The following is a 22,540-nucleotide window of genomic DNA, read 5'->3' as shown; positions in this document are numbered from 1 at the left end:
AATAAGGTCGTTCGTTATGGTTATTAACAAAGCAAGCATGGAGACGAGTAGCGCCTGCGAAGAGAAAACATACTGTTTGAGAGCAATGTTAACGGTACTACCGCTCGCCTACTTACTGAAGGCAGACGGGACGGCCGGGCTTCTTGTATAGTTAACAGGCGATGTCACCAACAAACGTGAGGGGGTGCAAGGGATGGTTTTCGCATATAGAGTCATGTCGATGAAGATCTCAGCATCCAAGGTGGAAATGGACAGGACCTCATGGAAGCGTTGAACTTCTATGAGAATAAGGTCGTTCGTTATGGTTATTAACAAAGCAAGCATGGAGACGAGTAGCGCCTTCGAAGAGAAAACATAGTGGTTTAGAGCATGCCCGTGGTATTGCTCCCGTGCCCACTCTACATATGCAGGGTGTATCAGCTATTCTGCACCAAAATTTAAGGATATTCAGAACCCGCGTAACTGGATTTAACCAATGTAATTTTGTTTGCCATCGCATGTAGGTGCTCAGATTATTTTGTTTCATCTAGCACAATGACACAATTAGTCCTAAATATTTATTGAACTTCTCAAATACTAAGTTTAGAGAAAATTGTGAATGATAAAATTGTGAGCAACATGTATTTATTCCAGTACAGCTTTGCGTTGTTCTTTACGGGCTACATAAAAACGTTTTTCTGAGCATGAGAGATGCCAGCGAATAGATGCAAAGGGACTCGGCCAGCCAGTCTCACGGCACTAATGCACAGTAAAATGTTGCATAGTTTATGCAAATTTACCAAACCAGACAGGCAATCCTGTTCAAATGTAGAGCTTAAACATATATCAAACACGAGTTGCGCCACAGATAGCGCTACACAGCGAAATTTACGAACTACTAATTTGCCGGCTCCAGAGGAGTCTAAGACAAGGCGCTGCAAAATAAAGCCAACAAATATGCTAGTGTGTTGTGATGCCGTATGCAGAAAAAAAGGCAAAGAACATTCAAAATTCGCCCGGACAATATCATTTTAAAAATGAATATTGGGCCGCTTACTTGTTTGTCTTTTTCGGGTGACCGATTTTCACCGTCTGACAAACGTTATCGCTCAGCGCGCGACGCGCCTGCATGTATCAGAGATTTCTCGAATGTTATCAATGGTTCTTTTTGCTGTCTGTTGTCACCGAACCTTGTGCAATTTGATTTCATGCATGCGCGACACGAATGGTGCAGAACTTTTTGGAAGACAGGCGGGCACCAGCAACTACTCTGGAACCTTCGATGACTGATGTATAAAAGCCGACGCGCTTGACCAGCTGATCAGATTTTCGACGATCGCTGACTGTGTTGGCTTAGTTTTGCTGCTTTGTTCACAGTCACTACTACGTGACATATCGGTGGGGAGGGGTAGTAGTGCGGAAGTAGGTAGTACCGAACGCCCACGCAAAGCCGCCACCCAAGGCAGAAGCCTGAGGACAACGCCAACGTCGCCGTAGACCAGCGAGCTAGCCGCAGACTGCAAGGAGTGCCCCTGTGGCACAGACTTCTGCCTGGTACGACCAGGAAGACCGTGGCGAACGCAGTCCCAGCGTCACCCGCCGTGGTTAAACGTGCCAGAGAGCCCCCTACTTTCCGTGCAGTTGCATAGGAGAATCCGGAAACCTGGCTCGAAACCTTCGAAGGGATCTCGACCTTCAACAATTGCACCTTTGATGATAAGCTACACCATGTGTACTTCTTGGAATATGCCACGAGGACTTCGTTCGAGAACCGAGAGTTCACGCTTACCAACGTGGGACCTGTTCCGCAGTAACTTCCTGAGGACCTTCACGAGAGTTCAATCGTACGTCTTCAAAGAAGGCGCATGCGCGAAGTGATAGCACCCACTCCACTGGGGCACCACTTCGTCGCGCCGCGAAAGGGCCCACCACTTTCACGAAGGAAGCAGATAAGACTCTTTATTTAGAGGAATGGCCTACGCTACCGAACCGCTCCCTTGCTTAGGAACCTCAGAAGTTCGTGGCCCCACCAGAGCCTTCTCCGGCCATGCATGATTCACCTAAAACAGATCGTCAAGTCATCTCGGTGCTACGTTCCCTCACGGAGGCCATCCGAGCGATTTTAGTGGACATGGGGTCACCTTCTGTTCGAAGCGAACTTAAAGTGCTGGACTCCTTAAGCCCACTGCTTGAATCCCTCAACTAGAAAGATGGCTACCCATATCCCATCCTTCCAAAAAGTAGTCAAGGCAGCGTCCGTCACCCAATGGAGCGCCAGAGGGCTAAAATTACGTCTTTCAGATCTTCGTCAGTTTGTGTGCACCAATGTGTTTCCATTCATCGTCATTTGTGAGCCCAACTTGTCGAAACCAATCAGACTGTCATAGTACGAACTTATCATGTCTTCAACAAATGGTGCATGCAGCAAAATCATCGATTTTGTTTGTCGTGAACATACTTAAGCTTTGCAGCCAATTGCGCCCCCCCCCCCCCCCCCCCCCCGATGACAATCAATATATATGAATCACAGTTAAAAAGAACAAGCTCTTGTTAACTCTCATAGGCGTGTATATATAGCATTCAAGCAATTTCGATACTAAAAGATTAGCGGATATCTTGAGTGTTTGTCCCGCCGCATGGGTCATCATAAGAGATTTCAATGCAATCCAGCATTGGGAAGTACAAGGACAAATGCAAGAGGACGAAGATTAGCAAGCATCGCCTACAACTATGGCCTTACTCTGCAGAACGATGGTTGCCCCACATTTCTTCGAGGCGTGATATACAGCAGCTGCCTCGACCTTGCCTTCGTCTCCAACTCTCTCGCCAGATGTGTGAAGTGGTTTCCAGATTTTGACACACATGTGAGTTCACATGTTCACATTCACACCTATCTGAACAGCAAAGGCTTGTCGTCTAGATCTGGTCCACGGAATACTATTCGGACGATTCAAAGGGCCAACTTCAAATCTGATATTGAAGATGTCTGCCGCGAGGGCCTACCCTCTGGGTTAGAGCAAACAGTAGAAAATACGATGCAAAACGCCACTCGCATGATGATGATGTCTTCCACGCGAAGCGACATCGACATGGAATTAGAGCGAATTCGAGCACTTCGTCGCCGGGCGGAACGTCGATATCGGCGTACAAAAGCAATCCATGACCTTAGGGCAGCCAGGAGGATGCAAAAGAAGATTCAGCATCATATGAATATATTAGCGTCGGAACGTTGGGCAATGGTTTGTCAGACACTAGACCCCCGCAAGCCACTGTCTCACATTTGGGAAGCGGTGTAAGGTGTGCGTTGCCTTCTGGAACAGCGTTTTCCATTCAAGGCGCTCGCGCTTTTCCAAGGGCGGCAAGACATCGATGTTTCACAAGACTTTTGTGCGCCGGTCGCTGACCAAGCGACTCGTCCAGATCCTCCAGCCCGAGGTGACGTCCCACATTCCCGTGATTGCCGTATGGACCTTCCTTTTCCTCGAGGCGGCACTAGCTCTGTACAGGCGTTCTTCATCTCCGTGTCCAGGCGGTATATCATACCGAGCCTTTTGCTATCTCGGAAGACCCGCACGGATAGAATTGTTGAGTCTTTACAACTCCTCATGGCAGGACGGAAATGTTCCTGACGATTGGAAAGTAAGTCGCCTGGTGTCACTCTTGAAACAGGGCAAATCCCCACTAGACCTCACCTCTTACCGCCATGTAGCGCTGGCCAGCTGTGTAGGCAAGATAATGGAACGGATGATCCTTGGCCGCCTGGAGTGGTACCTTGAACACTACAAGATTTATCCGAATTCCATGACTAGTTTCCGACGTGTCCGCTCTTCTATCGACAATTTAGTTGATCTCGTTTCATAGGTCCAGCACGAAAGGTCCCGTAAGCGTTTATCTGCAGCTTTATTCTTAGATGTGAAAGGGGCATACGACAACATATTAAATGAGGACATTCTCGACGCTCTTGCGATGGTTGGCCTTGGTGGTTGAGTCGTTTGGGGGATTGCAAGTTACCTATCTGCAAGATCATTCTTTGTGGGACGATGGTCCAACTACGCGACGCTATACAAGCAGGGGCGTTCCTCAAGGCGTTGCTCTAAGCCCGACACTATTCAACCTCGCTCTTGTTGGACTTGCTGAATACTTTCCAACTACCATCAAAATTTCAATATACGCAGACGACATCTGTGTCTAGACTTCGGCAGTGACACGTCCTGAGACGTGTGCACGGCTTCAAACAGCGGCAACTTTGACAGCGAGCTACTTGTATAAACAAGGTCTCAGCATGTCACCATAAAAATGCGCACTAGTGGCATTTACTCACAAAACAATGACGCCTTATCTCATCTGAATCAATGGGCGGACCGTTTCCTATGTCAGAACCCACAGATTTCTTGGCGTAATTATTGACCGAGACCACTGTTGGAGCCCGCACGTGACCTACTTGAAACGGTGTCTGACATCAACTTCCCAGTTGTTTAAATACTTGACAGGAAAAACATGGGGGATGTCAGTAGACGCAATGCTGAAACTCTAGAGCTCTCTTTCTCGGTTTTTAAAATGTAGTCTACCTGTACTGAGCAACACCTGCAAGACAAATATTCGTGTTCTACAGGCAGCACAAGCTCAAGCACTCAGAGTTTGCCTTGGTTTGCGCAGGTGCACGTCAACAGAGGCAACTATTCCGATTACTAGGGACCATTCAATGCAAACTCACTTTACGTTGGAAGCCCTGAGAACGCACATCAGACATTTGGCACGTGCCCCCTATCCCCACCTTGCAACACTACCTTCAGACAGGCACCAAGCATCATTCTCTAAAACTATCGTCAAGTACAACGACAAACTTCCCTCGGGCTTCACCGCTGCATCTAAACCATCGATACCCCCTTGGTGTCATATCAGCCCCATAGCACATCTCAGTTTATCAGGAATCGGGAAAAAGTCTGAGCTGTCATCGCGTGTGCTGACACAACTGTCTCTGCTTCTTCTGCAGAGAGGTACGCGGACAGTGTATATCTTTATAGTGATGGTTCCACAAATATCCAGTGTTCGTCCGGTGCTGTGGTTGTCCCAGCAAAAGCTATTACCATCAGCTTTAGGACTGACCACCCAACGGCATCGACATCTACGGAACTAGCTACTCTTCGCGTTGCACCTTGTTTCGTCAATCGGGAATCACCTCGACAATGGTCAATCTTCAGTGACTCAAAGGCAGCCCTACAATCTGTGCTATCAACTCTGCGTCACGGGCCATTCTAACAGCTCGTATTCGATATTAGATGCCTACTCCGTACATCACATGAGAAAGGACATCACGTGACGTTTCAGTGGCTGCCAATTCACTGCGGCGTCATAGGGAACGAAGATGCCGATAATGCCACTCGGGCAGCTCTTGAAGACACACAGGAAGAGGCCATACCACTTTCACGGTCCGACGCAGCCAGCAGACTTCGCGTGCTTGCACAGGAGATCGCGTTCTCTCTATGGTGCACACCAACCAGCCCGAGCAACGGAGCAATCGTCAATACAACCTGCCCTCTTTGATGCATCTGTGTGTGCCAACTGGACTCCGCCGAAGAGAGGCCACTCTGCTTTATCGCTTATGGCAAGGGGTGGTATTCGCGAAATGTTACTCATTTGGCATTGGAATGGCCGACAACGCTCTCTTCAATGCTTGTCTTTGCGAGGAGACGCTAGACACATTCTGTGCGACTTTCCTGAATATAATATTCAAAAATAGTCCGTGGCGTTCGTTTTAGCGCGCCTTGACGATAGACCATTGTCAGTTGAAACGATTTTCACATATGGCCGACAGAAGACATCGCAGCTGAAGGGGACGAAGGGACTACGGTTTTTGAAAGAGGCAGGCTTGGACAAGCGGCTGTGACAGTAATGTCACGTACCACGGAAGAGTGACGGACTTTAACTGATGATGTGTGTGCTTTGCTATGTGCTCTCTGTCTGTCCTCCCATCTTTCATCCCCCATCCCGTTCCCATGTGTAGGGTAGCAAACCGGTTGAGATAAACTGGCTAACCTCCCTGCCTTTCCTTCTTCACCTTTTCCTTCCTTCCTTCCTTCACGAGAGTTGTTCCAAAAGAAAGGACCGAAATTCTGCTAGAAACCCGAGGGCAACTACCCAAGTTCAATTCAGTCAATTCAGCCTTTATTTTTCTCTTGGACTGAGAAGGACAAAGGACTAAAAGCTCGTAAGCTTGACGGAGGTCCTGCCCCCTTTATCAGCTTGGCAGTACAGTACAGAGGAAGAGATTTTAAATTTTCGAAATAAACACTGAAACAAAATAACAAAACATTTTGTAAAAAGCAGCGCTATGCATTGCATCACAAACATAGGAATTAGAAAAACAAATAACAGGTTATTGGGAAACGAACAAAAGAAACAGGTATAGCTTTAAACAGAGCGCAATATCACGTATTTCTGCTAAGAAAAATCGCTTAATATCATCACTTGAATGCTGAAAGGGGCCAAACAATTCTTTGTTTAATTAATTTAATAATAATAATCATCATCATCATCATCATCATCACCTTACAGCTCTTTTTTTGAAGAAGGTGAAGCTTTGATAAATTTGTTACACCCATATTGCTCCAAACGGTACAACAATATTTCAAGAGAGAACTAATGAGTTGTATAGTGATAACCTAACCTTGACAGGAAGACTACCACACAGCCGAAACATAACACCAACAGCTGAAGACACTTTTGATCTAATATAGTCAATATGATCATTACAAGTGGAATGCTTTGAATATCTAACGCCAAGGATTTTAACAGAATCCACTATTTCAACAGTATCAGAGCTTAAGAACACGTTCAGCGGCCTAGAAATTATCTTTCCTTTTGGAAAGTACAATATTATTTTTATCTTTTTAGAATTGAGCTTCAAAAAAAAATGAATTTTTCACATGTATTTAATGCATTCAGTGTTCTGATTGCTTTCTCTTCAATGTCACTTTCTGATCTTCCGGATATGAACACCAAAGTGCAGTCAGCGTAGGATACAATCTTACCATCAGTTACACATTGCACAATATCATTTATATGGATAAAAAATAAGAGCGGTCCCAAAATCCTTCGTTGGGGGACTCCTGCACCAATATTTTGTATTGAAGACAACGAATTTTTAAAGTCTACATATTGTGTTCTGCTCGACAAATAAGATTTCATAAGGTTTTCCTCGGACACGATAGCTTTCCAGTTTATGCAGCAGAATTCTGTGGTTTATCATGTCAAAAGCCTGAGTAAAATTTATATATATAGCTGCACCTATTTCCTTATTTTGGAAGATATCTATTATGATTTCTTTTTGAGTCAGTGATGCTGTTTCAGTGGATCGATTCTTTCGAAACCTCTGCTGAAAGTGAAGGAGCAGGTTATGTTTTTCAAAGTACCCTATCATGCATTAATTTTTCTATACCCTTCGAGAACACCGGCAGTATAGAAATTGGACAATAGTTACTAATAAAATTCTTGCCGCCGCATTTAAAAACCATTATCACTCGAGCCATCTGCAGTGCCTTCGGAAGTACAGCGGTCAATAATATGAAATTGTAAACGTGAGTAACAGCGGGGCATATTAGGTGAATAACATGTTTAATAGGCGCTATTTGGAGACCAGTTGCTTCTACTCTCTTGCTATTTTTAATACTACTTATGCACGAGAACACTTCTGTGTAGTTCGTGGGCGCAACAAAAAGGGATGACGTACACTTTCTTCGCTTCATGGATTCACTGTAATTTTGGCGCCACTCTACTTGACTCTGAGATGCCTGTAAAATAAAGAAATTGTTGAAAGCGTTAGCTAAACAGGGCCGATTAATTCGTTTTGCTTCATGCTGAAAGTTTTCGGAAGTATTACATACGATCGCTGTTCATCAGGGCTCCAAAATACATTTGTGAAATAGGCTTCTCGATCCATTTTTAGTTTTCATGTTAGATTATTTCTGTACTTTTTGAATTGCCGAAGCAACTCTTCATCTTTTGATTGTACAAACTGTGCGTACAATCGGTTCGTATGCTTGATCATTTGGAGTGAGTCGGACGTAATCCAGGGTTTCCGAGCCTTGGATGGCGTGGCTGTCTTCCTTAGCGGAAAATATGCGTCATTGATAGCCTTGAATGTAGTGATGAAGGTAAGGTAAACGGCATCACTATTATCTGTCTCGAAACGTGGTTCCAGGTCTGTTGGCCTATGGCAGGAATAAAAGGATTCAAGATTTTTTTTCGTTATAGATTGTGTATAAATAATTTTCCTCTTGTGATTAGACCATGATGCTGATGAAATGAGACCATCCTCACGGAAGAGATTACCGGTCTTTTTCGGCACGCCGACCGTGAAAAGTCCGAGGAGAAAAAAGTCCGCTTCTTGATGCGGGACGTAAAGCAAGACCTTTTCGCCAGTCTGATCCGCAACCCGCACAAGACCGTCGCTGAGTTCATTACAGAGGCAACGACGATTGAGAAAACTATGGAAATGCGCGCTAGGCAATATAAGCGCGAGGGCTCACTCCAGAGTGCGCCATCCAAGCACTGGGCTCCGGTGACCTCCAAGAGACCATCAGGGCCATTCTGCGCGAAGAGCTGCGCAAAATGATACCTTCATCGCAACCTCAGTTGTCTTCGGTCACTGGCATGGTCAAGGACGAACTTCGACACTCACTTGGCGTATCCGAAGTGCAGCCCGAATCGCTGCCTCCCGTGCCGGAAGCGATGACCTACGCTGCCGTTGCCCACCGTCAAGGTCCCCCTCGGCGCCCGCGCCCGAGTCTTGTCACACCGCAATTCTGTCATCCACAGCCACCGCCGCCACCACGCCCACCCGTCGCCCAGCGCAGCTACGCGAGGAAGACGGACATTTGCGAGCTCCTGACCCTGCACGCTCTGCTATCAATGCGTTGAAGCTGGCCATGTGTACCGCCAATGCCGATCAACGCGCCGCGTCCACAGCTTGGAGAGCGCCCTCGTGACATCGCCGACTACCTCGCCGCCATTCAGTGGAGTCCTCGACGACCGTTCCACTCGCCGTCACAAACCGCTACTGTCGCCGCAATGCCAACCACACACTGGCCCAGCCCGGGGCTACTTCGTGAGCCCATATCCGGCAAACTAAAAGCAGCAACCGATGGAGGAGCTGTCGCTGTTCGTCGAGCTGACGAATATCCTCCGCCACCGACGAAGACACCGATAATCTTGTCGCGACAACATAAGAACGAGACGCCGCCATCCTAACGAAGTCTGGAAGCAAAGAATATGCAGACCAAAGACGACCGGACGACGCTGCGTACCGGCCACAAGTTAACGGGACGCTGCCGTGATGCGACGCCAATGCCTAACTGCAACGAAAGACAAAGAACCGCCTACCTCGACGTGCTTCTCGACGGCCACGCACCGGCGCCGACTACTCTATCATGAACGGAGCCATCGTCACCCAGTTGAAGAAAGTTAAGACTGCATGGGAAGACCCTCAAATTCGGACCGCTGGAATCTACACGGCAAGAATTACCGTTCATGACCGGACTTACCATGCCACCTTTGTTATCCTCCAACCCTGTTCACGAGGCGTCATTCTTGGCATAGGCTTCCTGAACCAACGCGGCGCAATCAACGACCTGAAGTCGAAGTCGATAACGCTGTGGGAAGATCAAGCAATACCGCCGGAGAGCGCTCGTATTCACCACGCCTTGACTGTGCTCGAAGATCAAGTGAGCATTCCGCATCGCTCCAGCATTGCTATTTCCGTCGGAACCAAAACACCCGCACACGTAGACGGTGTTATCGAGGGCGACCAACGTCTATGGCTCAACCGTGAAATCTGCGTCCCGAGATGTATCTCTCGACTGCACGGAGGGAAAGCTGAAGTTATGCTGACAAACTTCAGCCAGGATTTCAAGCACATCAACAAGGGCACGGCGATCGCTTACATTGAGGAAATTGTGCAAAGCAGCAATACGTTTGTCATCTCGGAGTCTGCTACTCCGACTGCAACCCCGACGACCGTCTTTCCCGAACCAGACTTTGACATAAATGCAAGTCTCCCCATGATCAAGCAGCAGCAGCTCAGAAGTCTGCTCCGACGATAGAAAGATGTCATCGAGGATTCGACAAATACCAGTCGCAAAGGATCGCATATTAACCTAAGCGTGTACTCGATCACTCCGCCAGAGCCCTCATCAAGTTTCGACGCGAGAACATGAAACTATTAGGCAACAATTCGAGGAAGTGCTGCACGGCGACATCATCCAGCCGTCGAGAAGCTCGTGGGCATCCCCTGTTGTCTCGGTGAAGAAAAGGGCGGAACCTAACGTTTCTGCGTCGATTATTGTCGACTGAACAAGATCACAAAGAAGGACGTATGCCCCCTACCACGGATAAACGACGCATTGGATCGCCTCTGCAACGCTAAATACTTCTCGTCGACGCACCTCAAGTCTGGCTACACGCAAATAGAAGACGACGAGAGAGATCGCGAAAAGACCGCCTTCATCATGACAGACGACCTCTACGAGTTCAAGATTATGCCATTTGGACAGCGCCCGGCGCCTGCAACTTTCCAGCGCGTGATGGACACGGTTTTAACAGGATTGGAGTGGCAGGCCAATCGTGCTTATTTGTATGACGTAGTCATCTTCGCCGAAACTTTTGACTATCACCATAGGCGGCTTGCGACAGCACTAGATGCTATCAAGTCATAAGGGCTCACTCTGAAGCCGGCAAAGTGCGGTTTCGCTGACGATGAGCTTCTGTTCCTAGGCCATGCCATCAACAAATCTGGAGTCCACCCCAGCCACCCGCATGACGCAGCTGCCATCGCAAAGTTCCCGCAGTCCACCGTCAAGAAGGCAGTGCGTAGATTTTTTGGCACGTGTGCCGACTACAGGTCCTTGATCAAGGAATTTTCACGCATCGCTCACTTGCTGACACATCTAGCTAAATGTAATGTCGAGTTCAAATGGGAAACACCACAGGCCCACGCATTTCGAGAACACAAACGACGGATGCAGTCTCCTCCGGTACTTGCGCACATCGGTGAGGACGCATATACCGAAGTCTTCACTGACGCCAGTAGCCTAGGTCTCGGTGCCGTCCTAGTCCAGAGGAAAGACAGACTTGAACGGGTGATGGCTTAAGCAAGCTGGTCGCTGTCAAAAGCAGAGGCAATTATTCTACGACCGAAAAGGAATGCCTCGCCATCATTTGGAATACAGCAGAATTCCGCCCTTATCTATATTGGAGGCCATTCAAAGTCATTACTGACCATCACGCGCTGTGTTGGCTAGTGAACTTAAATGATGCTTCACGGCGGCTGGTGGGGTGGAACTCAGATTCCAAGAATATGACATCACTCTAACGTACAAGTCCGCACGAAAACACTCTGATACCTACTGCTTATCTTGTGCCCCCATTGACCCACCCCTGCAAGACGACAAGGATGACGACGGCTTCCTTGGAATAATAAGCACAGAAGATTTCGCTGAAGAGCAACCCGGAGCTAAAAGGCCTCGTAGAGCTTTTTAAAGGAAAGACTGGTGTTGTCCCCATGTGATTTAGGCGAGGATAGTCTTCGTTTTCCCTTCAAAACAATATACCTGTAAAGAAGAAGATTTGACTAGTCCGCGCCAACTACCGTCTTGTTGTTCCCGCAGCGCTGCGTCCAGAAGTACTGCACGCCCTATATGACGATGCGACCGCTGGGCATCTCGGATTCCCCCGGACGCTATCAAGGATGCAGGAAAAGTATTACTGGCCGCGCCTTACCGCGGACGTCGCCCTTTACGTCAAGACATGCCGAGACTTTCAGCAACGCAAGGCACCACCGACAACGCCAGGGGGATTACTACAGCCAGTCGAGCCTCCTTGCCGACCATTTCAGCAAATCGGGGTAGACTTGTTGGGACCCTTTCCAACGTCAACATCTGGAATTAAGTGGACCGTCTTGGCGGCGGACTACCTCACCCGCTTCGCTGAAACGAAAGCTCTGCCGAAAGGTAGCGCAGCCGAAGTGGCGAAATTCTCCGTCGAAAACGTCGAGTTGCGACATTGCGCCCCAGAAGTTCTCATCACCGACAAAGGAACTGTATTTCCATTGGAACTCACCCAAGCAATTCTGAAATACAGCTAGACAAGCCACAGGAAGACAACTGCCTACCGCCCGTAGACGAATGGTCTTGCAGAGCGCCGGAACAAGACCCTCGCCGACATGTTACCAATGTACGCTAACGTCAAACACAAGGCATGGGATGCCGTCCTGCCGTACGCAACCTTCACTTACAACACGAAGGTGCAAGAAACAGCACAGATCATGCTGTTCAAGCTGGTTTGCGGCAGGAACCAGAGGACGACTCACGACGCCACGCTGCCGCACGTCACCGACGAAGGGAATCTGCACATCGGCACCTATCGCCAGCGCGCCAGAGAAGCCCGACAGCTAGCCCGCCTGTGGATCAAGAATCAGCAGAAGACCGACAGCCGACACTACAACCGCCGCTACGTCGAAAAAATTGTGGGGTTTTACGTGACAAAATCACTTTCTTATTATGAGGCATGCCGCAGTGGAGGACTCCGGAAATTTCAACCACCTGGGGTTCTTTAACGTGCACATAAATCTAAGCACACGAGTGTTTTCTCATTTCGCCCCCATCGAAATGCGGCCGCCGTGGCCCGGATTTGATCCCGCGACCTCGTGCTTAGCAGCAGCCCAACACCGTAGCCACTGAGCAACTACGGCGGGTCCCGTTACGCCGAGTGCCAGCCCGGCGAGCGTGTTTGGGTTTAGACCTCGATGCTCTGACGAGGACTCAGTCAGGAAGTATTACGCCGCTATCTCGGACCATACAAGATTGTGCGCCGCATTGCCGCACTGAACTATGAGGTCGTGCCCGACGGGATTTCGCTATCACAGCGGCACCGCTCACGACCTGAAATAGTCCATGTGTCGCTGCTTAAGCGGGTCTACCAGCGCTAAAGAACTTCCCGACTTTATTGAGCGGAAATTTGGACTCCCCTTGGACTGTGTTACTTTCGACTTTGCCTTTTTGTCTTTTTTGTTTATTAAGTGTCATTCTTGTTTTTTAGCTGTCCTGTTTGGTTTGCAGCATCAAGACGACGCTTTTTAACAGAGGGGCACTGGCACGTTTACTTGTTTGTCGTTCCGAGTGACCGCTTTTCACCGTCTGACAAATGTTATTGCTCAGTGCAGCACATGCCCGCACGTATCGGAAGTTCCTCGAATGTTATCGATGGTTGTTTTTCCTGTCTGTTGCCACCGAACCTTGTGCAATCTAATTTTATGCATGAGCTACGCAAATGTTGTAGAACTTTCTGGAAGACAGGCGGGAACTAGCGATTACTCTGGAACCTACGATGACTAATGTAAGACCCCCCCCTCCCCCCAACGTGCTTGAGCCGCTCATCAGTTGTTCGACAATCGCAGAATGTCTTCACCGCATTGAGTGTAGCGCATTTTTGAGGGCACATGTTCGCCCAATAAAGCGCTAGTTTCATCATTCCCAGTTTTGCTACTTTCTTCACCGTCACTACTACTACACATGACCTCAAATCTTCATTTTCTGTATCCAATCGACTTGGATGAGTGATAACTAAATCAACGATGGGTTCTCATAAAATAAAAATATTTTTAATAATCGTAAATGCAAGATTCAGCATTTTTCCTTTTTATAACAATGTAGGACTGCCATACCTCGTTGACACAAGTCCATCTTCCACTTCGTTTAGAACTGAGTGCATATTTACTATATCATTCGATATTCAAAAGTGTTTTCTTTTGAATTTGATTGGATTTAGAAACTTCGTTAATCGGAAATGTCTGTCTCTTGTGTGGAAGCAGGATATTACTATTACCATATTTGTATAATATAAACAAATATGCATGTATTTAGGGTAGATGTACTTCAGAGGACATATATTGAAGGTATCAAACCGTGATTTTATGTTACCAACGTCCATGACGTCTGTTTCTTTTTTTGTTATTGCAGACCCCCATTATGTAGGAATAGCCATGATAACGGAAAGCTGCATCGAAATCTTCTTCTCTGTCATCCTTCTCATTGGTGTAATAAAGGTAAGCAGCAATCTTCTTTTTTCACAGTAAGATGACAAAGTGCTTTTTTGCTTACCAGTTGACTAACCCACGCTGGCACGGGTCAAAATGACAGAAAGGGGGAAGTGCGTCATTTTGAGCGTACGGCGAAACCGCCCCATATGAGTGGCGTGGTATTTTGCCGACAAATTAAACTATTTGTTCAGTTTCCATAACAAATTGTTATGGCGATGTATACTAGTTGGATGTAATATGCACTGAGTGTCCGGGAGTTCGAAGCCCTGCATTAGAAGGCAGAAGTCAGCTCAATTGATTTTTCAGACGCGTATGCCACAGAGCCGGAATTGCTCTCTATCAATAAAGGCAGCGCTGTAGTCCTTCTATTCACTGTCTACGCTTACACAAAATTTCACGTGGTACGTATAATTTTCTATGTAGTAAAACTATTGTATAATATTCAAAGGCAGCGGCAAACCAACGAAGTTGCACTCAAACAAATTTTATGGAGAAAATCGCCGGTTGAGATTGTTTACACTTTCCCTTCTCTTGTCTAGAGTGGTCCAGATGTACAGAGGGTAAGACATTAAGTGCTTCAATAACCGGAAAATACACCCAAAGAGCAACGAAAACGGTCCATATGCGGAACGACTGCCTTCGAGCACCGCCAGATGATTTCGGTGTGCCGGAATATACACTTGAGAGGAATTCTCGAAAACGACACTCCACAAGGACGACCGTACCAGAAAGTACCAAAATATGCCATGATATTTATGCAGTGCAAAGAAAAATAAAACTACATGGAAGTTTGTAGAACTCAGCTTGATTCTCACCTGATCTACTCGCAAAGCGAAAATTCTTGGTAAGGACTGCCAGAAGACTTGCAGCCTTGCCCAACCTATTGCGAAAGGCGAAAAAGAAGCAACGACGAAAGTTTTACCTCATGGCTGCAGGCTTTTGCTTAAAAACTATAGGATGGTTACAAGTGACAAGAGAGACACAAGCGCATGTATCTAACATATATCGTCACCTTCGCTTAGTTTGCGCTCGAAAGACTGTTGTCATGAAATACTAGCGAAACTCACCCAACCAATAGCCTGTATCTACTCATGGGCCAGTAGGTCTAGAAAAAGTATGATGGCAGCCACAATACTTGCAAAAAAAAACGATGGTGCTATTTCTGCCAAAAATTTTCTAGCAACAGAGCACCAGGCGATGTAGGGAGTCGGTGCAGACATTGTAGCCAGTGGACACATGAATTCTGGTTGGAAAATGCACCTACGGGGCAAACGACTACAGAAAGCAAAATACACAAAAAGCGCATACTTTTATTGGTTTAACTCCTGTCGTGATATATATATATATATATATATATATATATATATATATAGTCACCAAGGCGACGCTGGAGCATGCGCCCTGCACTAATTGTTATCCAATAAAGTGTAGCTCTCTACCTTCAACAGCACGACAGCTATACTTACACATTTTTCTTTTTCTTCGCATATTATCTTCACCTCAGTAATGAGCCTCGGCCATTGCTTGAGCTTACAAGTGAGAACAGCACCGCTATCAAATTTGGGGGTGTAAAAGCGCTTTTTTGCAGTGCATGGCGGGAGGTCTGTTGGTGCCGTTCTTGACATTATTGCAGTGCGCCCTAAGCTGTTCATTATGGCAGCGACTGATTTACACATTATTAACACGTGAACTCGTTTATGTTCTATGGGTGAGCGCGTTTACCGTCTAAGAAATGTCGCTCTGCCCAGGACGCGCCTACATGTATCGGAAGTTTCTAGAATGTTATCGATGTTTCTATCCGCTGTCTGCTGTCGCCGAACTTTGTGTAGTCTGATTGTGTGTATGCGCGATGCGAATGATATAGAACTTTCTGGAAGACACGCGGGCGCCAGCGAATACTTCGGAACATTCGATGGTTCATGTACAAAAGCAGACGTGCATGACCCACTGATCAGGTTTCGACGATCGCCGACTGTGTTCGCCGCTGTCGTCGTTCTTTAAGCGTAGCCTGTTTTTGTGGGCACAGGTTCGCCCAATAAAAGTTAGTTTCGTCTTTCGCACTAATGATTTTGTGTTCTTTACGGTCACTACTACGTGACATCTGGTGAAGGTGCTTTGCGTTCATGTACTGGACTCCCCCACAAAGCCGTGGTACCAGTCCGAACGCAGAAGACAACACCAATGTCGCCAAGAACCAGCGAGGTAGCCGCAGGCTGCAATGACTGCCCCCAGAGCATGGAGTTTTGCCAGAGACGACCTAGAAGGTCGTCGCCAAGTCATCCTCAATGGCAGCCCCGGCGTCACCCATCATGCTACTGCAGTCCAGGGGGCCTCCGACCTTCCGCGGTTCAAGATTCGAAGATCCGGAAAGCTGGCTTGAGACATACGAGAGGGTCCCTATGTTTAACAACTGGGACAGTGACGAAAAGCTGTGCCATGTGATTTTGCATTGGAAAATGCCGCCAGAACGTGGTTCGAGAATCGAGAAGCCACCTTAACGAAGTGGAGCTGTTCCGCAGCGGCTTCCTGCAGACATTTACAAGCGTCGTGCGAAAACAGCGAGCCCGAGCTCTACTAGACAACCGAGTGCAGCGACCTAATGAGAACGTTGCCATCTTTACAGAATATGTGAGCCGTCTCTTCCGGCACGCCGACCTGCAAATGCCCGAGGGGAAGAAAGTCCGCCTACTTATGTGTGGTGTGAAGGAAGAACTTTCCGGCGGAATGATACGAAGCCCACCGAAGACCGTCGACGAGTTTCTTCGGGCGGCCGCCAACATCGAGAAGACACTGGAAATCCGGAACCGGCAATTCAACCGCCGCACGAGCTCAACAAACTACGCCGGATTTCAATCACTGGCTACCGACGACCTGCGCGAGGCTATCAGAGCGGTCGTGCGGGAGAAGCTTCAGAAGCTGTTCCCTTCGTCGCAGACTCAAGTGGCTCCGATTGACGACGTAATACGTGAGGAGCTCCAACAATCAGTCGGAGTAGCCCCTGAATCGCCGCAGAGTCAGCCGCAAGCTATGACGTACGCCGCTGAAGCCCGCCGTCACGTTCCCCCTCTACGCCCGCGGCAGGGCCCAGTAACGCCTCAGTTCCGTCGTCCACCACCGTCGCCGCCAGCACGCCAACCCATCACCCTGCGCAGCATTCCAAGGAAGACCGACGTCTGGTGCTCTTCTGACCATCACCCGCTCTGTTACCACTGAGGAGAAGCGGGTCACGTCTGCCGCCGATGCTCATACCGGGAGATAGGACAGTGAGGGTTCGCCTTTAACGCCTCGCGACCACAGCTTGGTGAACGACCTGGTGATATCGCTGACTATCTCGCCGCCATTCAGTGGAGCCCTCGACAACCGTCCCGTTCTCCGTTACCAAGCCGCTACCTGTCGCTGCAGCATCGTCCATATACTGGCCCAGCCCGGAGCCGGTCCGTGAGCCCATATTCAGAAAACTAAAACCAGCAACCGATGGAGGTGCAGTCGCTGTTCTTCAAGCTGACGAAGATCCTCCGCCGCCTATGAAGACTCGGAAAAGTCTACTTTGACGACATAACAACGACACGCCGCCGTCCCGACGAAGTCTGGAAGTAAAGAATACGCCGACGAAAGACCACCTGAAGACGCCACGCACCAGCCACAGGTCAATGCGACGCAGCCGTGATCTGACGCCAAGACCTAACTGTAACGCAAGACAAAGAACCACCGACCTCGACGTGCTTCTCGGAGGTCATGCAGTCACCGCCTTAGGGGACACAGGAGCCGACTTCTCCGTCATGAGTGGACCCATCGCCGCCCAGTTAGGAAAGTTAAGGCTGCATGGGAAGGCCTTCAAATCCGGACAGGTGGAGGGCATCTGATAACGCCCACTGGAATCTGCACGGCAAAAATCACCGTTAATGACCACACCTACCCTGCCACGTTCGTTACCCTCCAACAGCGTTCACGAGACGTTATTCTCGGCATGGACTACTTGAACCAACACGGCGCAATCATCGACCTGAAGTCAAAGTCAATAACGCTGTCGGAAGATCAAGCGATACCGGCGGAGAGCCCATGTAGTCACCACTCCTTGAGTGTGTTCGAAGATCAAGTGACTATCCCGCCTGGCTCCAGGATGGCTATTTCGGTCGGCATCGAAACGCTCGCTGACGTAGAAGGAGTCATCGAAGGCGACCAACGTCTACTGCTCGTCTGTGAAATTTGCGTCGCAAAAGGTATCGCTCGACTCGATGGAGGGAAAGCTGAAGTGATGCTAACTAACTTCAGCCAGGAGTGCAAGCATATCAGCGAGGGCACGACGGTCGCGTATATCGAGGAAATCGGGGAAACCAGAAATGCGCTTGTCTTCTCGGATCCTGGCGCGTCCACCGCGACAACTATAGTTCCCTAACCAGACTTTGACATCAATCCAGGTCTCCCCATGAGCAAGCAGAAACAGCTCAGAACTCTTCTCCGACGATACAAAGACTGCTTTTCGACGTCATAGATGATTCGACGAACACCAGTCACAAAGCATCGCATAATAACCGAAGAGTACGCTCGAGCACTCCGTCAGAGCCCCTGCCGAGTTTCGACGCGAGAACGTGAAGCTATTAGGCAACAAGTCGACGAAATGCTGCGCGATGACATCATCCAGTGGTCGAAAAGCCCGTGGGCACCTCCTGTAGTCTTGGTGAAGTAAAAGGACGGAACCCTACGTTTCTGCGTCGATTATCGTCGACTGATCACGAAGGACGTATGTACCCCCTCCCACGGATAGACAACGCATTGCATCGGCTCTGCAACGCTAAATACTTCTTGTCGATGCACCTTAAGTCTGGCTACTAGCAAATAGAAGTCGACGAGAGATATCGCGAAAAGACCGCCTTTATCACGCCAGATGGCCTCTATAAGTTCAAGTGTACGTCATTTGGACTGTGCTCGGCGCCTGCAACGTTCCAGAGCGTGATGGACACGGTTTTGGCAGGACTGAAGTGGCAGACCTTTCTTGTTTACTTGGACTCCGTCATCGTTTTCGCCGGAGACTTCCACGATCACCTTAGGTGGCCTGCGACAGTGCTAGAGGCCATCAAGTCATCATGGCTTACTCTGAAGCCGGAAAAGTGTCGCTTCGCTTGCGATGAGCTTTTGTTTCTAGGCGGCGCCATCAGCAAATGTGGTGTGCTCCCCGATCCGCAAAAGACAGCTGCCATTGCAAAATTTCCGCAGCCCATCGACAGGAGGGCAGTACGTAGATTCTTTGGCATGTGTGCCTACTACAGGTGCTTCGTCAAGGACTTTTCGCGTATTGCTGAGCCGCTGACACATATAACCAAATGTGACGTCGAGTTGAAGTGGGAAACGCCGCAGGCTCACTCATTTCTAGAACTCATAAGACACATGCAGTCGCCACCTATACTTGCGCATCTCGACGAAGACACCGCTACCGAAATCCACACTGACGCCAGTAGCCTAGTCCTTGCTGCCATCCTAGTCCAGAGGAAGGACGGACTTGAACGGGTGATAGCTTACGCTAGCTGGTCGCTGTGGAAAGCGAAAGGCAATTATTCTACGACTGAAAAGGAATGCGCCGCCATCATTTGGGCTAGAGCAAAATTTCGCCCTTACCTATATCGCAAGCCATTCAAAGTCGTCAGCGACCATCACGCGTTGTTGGCTAGCTAACTTAAAGGACCCTTCAGGACGACTGGAGCGGTGGAGTCTCAGGCTGCAAGAATTTGACATCACTAATCTGCAAGTCCGGGCGAAAACACTCTGACGCAGATTGCCTATCACGCGTCCCCATTGATCTACCGCTGCAAGATGATGATGATAATGACGATGCCTTCCATGGAATAATAAGCGCGGAAGACTTGGACAACTGCCTACCACCCGAAGATGAATAGTCTCACGGAGCGCCTGAATAAGACCTTCGCCGTCATGCTAGCAATGTGCGTTGACCTCAAACACATGACCTGGGATGCCGTCCTGCCGTACGTAACCTTTGCTTGCAACACTGCGGTGGAAGAAACAACACAGATCCCGCCGTTTAAGCTGATTAACGGCAGTAATGCGACGACTACTGTCGATGCCATGCTGCCGATGTCAGCGACGAAGAGAATCTTGACGTCACCACCTATCTCCAGCGCGCCGAAGAAGCCCGACAGCTCACCCGCCTGCGGATCAAGACACTACAACCGACACTACAAGCTTCGACGACGCTACGCCGAGTACCAGCCCGGAGACCGTGTTTGGGTTTGGACCCCTATGCGCCGACGAGGACTTAGCGAGAAGACTTTACGCCGCAATTTCGGGTTATACAAGATCATTCGACGCATTGGCACACTCGACTGTGAAGCCCTGCCAGATGGCATTTCGCTATCACAGCGGCGCCGCTCATGACCTGAAGTAGTTCATGTTGTGCGACTTAAGCCGTTCCACAAGTGCTAAAGAACTTTGGGGACTTCGCATAGCTGAACTTTGGACTTTTTTTTAACTGTGTCACCTTGCACTGTGTTTCTTTGTTGTTTTGTTGCTTTGTCAAATAAGTATCCTTTTCTGTTTCACTCTCCTGTTATGTCTGTAACATCGGGCCGATGCCTTTTGAGAGGGGTAATTGACACGTGAACTTGTTTATCTTTTACGGGTGAGTGCTTTTACCGTATAAGAAATGTTATCGCTCAGCGCAGGACGCGGCTACATCTATCGGAAGTTTCTAGAATGTTATCGATGCTTTTATCCGCTGTCTGTTGTCGCCGAAAGTAGCGTAGTCTGATTGCGTGTATTCGCGACGCCAATGGTGTAGAACTTTCTGGAAGACACGCGAGCACCAGGAATTACTCTGGAACGTTCGATGGGTCATGTATAAAAGCTGTCGCGCTTGCCCCGCTGCTCAGATTTCGACGATCGTCGGCTGTGTTAGCCGCTGTCGCCGTTCTTTAAGGGTAGCCTGTTTTTGTGTGCACAGGTTCGCCGAATAAAAGTTAGTTTCGTCTTTCACAGTATTGCTACTCTGTTTTTTAGGCTCACTACCACATGAAAATATACAGGGTGTCCAGAAAACTTCCGCCGGAGTTCAAAAATATGCAAATGCCACGTAGTCGGAGAGAAGAAAGGTTACGTTGTTTGTCATTCCTTGGACATACTCAAACTATCTTTTTCACTCCGCCTAATTTGGCAATTAGTCTTAATTATTTCATCAATTTCTCAAAAAATATAACTAGATAAAAACTGTCAAGGAGAAAATTGTAGCACGTCATCAAAAACTCTTGATACACCTTTCTGTTCTTCAATACTTACTGCATAAAGGTTTTTTTTCCCGAGCGTGAAAGAAGCCCGCAAATGCACTGAAAATTGCAGCGTGGCTGGCCGTTCGCTCCACTCTGCAGACGGAGTCGTTCCACTGTACCCTGCGACTAGAAGTGAAGTGGCGGCATGATGTACAGGAACTTGTCCCATTGAAGGCAAAAGTGGGGATGGAGTATCCAAGTAGAGGGCTTTCGATGAAACGCGACCTGATACGGGGAATGGACACAAAAGTGTCGCGACCATAGATAGAGATCGTCTCGTCGTTCCGATGTCAGGCGAGGTCTGATCGGATGTAGGGCTGCTGAACAGAACATCGAGTGGAGTCCAACAAGAGAAACGTGCAGGTCGTGTGTCAAACATCAAGTATTATTAAGGGTTTTCAATATTGAAGATGTCTGGTACGTTGAGTAAGGTGGGTTGCTGGGTCAGTTGGTACATTATGATAATCTGTTATTTCTGGCATCTCATTATCACTGATGAAGAATTCTAATTTTTGTATCCATCTCTAAAGATACCGCACTAAGCACGTGCCAAGGGCCTATTGGGGATGTTTGTCGCTAGGTCTTCTGGCTTGTTTGTAACGGCTGATTATTTACGTACGCATGGTTGCAACCCGCAGAATTCGTTCGCAATAAGCTTCAGTTGTAGGTTCAGCGTAGTTTTGTGGATTTTGTTTTTCTGTGCTGGCATCTTTATCACGCCATCATCTGGCATGCTTTGCACGAATTCTGGAGAACGGATTGGTCAACTACTGGGCGTACTGCGGATGGACAGATGTGGTCACTGATGTAGGAAAGAGAAATTCAGCATACAGATGAACAAATGTGCCGTACACGGGGTGAGCAGGAGAACAGGAGGTATATTTGTAAGCTGTGCGGAACCCCAGGACGATACGGCTAGACTAGTTATCAGCAAATGCTAGTCAATCTCATCACGGGTACAGTGGGCACGGAAAATTGCGTCTTGCGCGGTGACTAATCACTGGATTTTCATCCTGGCAAATTTGCTAGCGCTTTCGATTCCCTGCTCATCGGCTGCATGTGGTTGTTCGCAACGTGTTCTATGAAGCAGCCCTCCATGCAAATCCCGGACTACAGATGTGACCGAGACCATTTCTACAGCGTGGCCGTGATTGCGAGGCTAATCTTCTGGATTCCATCTGCAGAGACCTCGCAA

At 48.3% G+C, this 22,540-nt stretch overlaps 1 protein-coding gene across 1 annotated transcript in view; it reads left to right on the top strand.

The window, feature by feature from the left end:
* Positions 1-22,540, top strand: part of LOC142574426 (uncharacterized) — a 311,223-nt gene that overhangs the window by 151,397 nt on the left and 137,286 nt on the right. The window contains exon 4 of the mRNA XM_075683509.1: positions 13,992-14,077. Within this exon, the coding sequence (XP_075539624.1) occupies positions 13,992-14,077 (86 nt within the window). The remainder of the gene's footprint in view (positions 1-13,991; positions 14,078-22,540) is intronic.

The sequence above is a fragment of the Dermacentor variabilis genome, chromosome 3 (genome assembly GCF_050947875.1).
Source record: "Dermacentor variabilis isolate Ectoservices chromosome 3, ASM5094787v1, whole genome shotgun sequence".
NCBI classification, from domain to species: Eukaryota; Metazoa; Arthropoda; class Arachnida; order Ixodida; family Ixodidae; genus Dermacentor; species Dermacentor variabilis.
The sequence above is the reverse complement of the archived record's forward strand: the minus strand, read 5'-3'. Positions and strand labels throughout refer to the sequence as shown.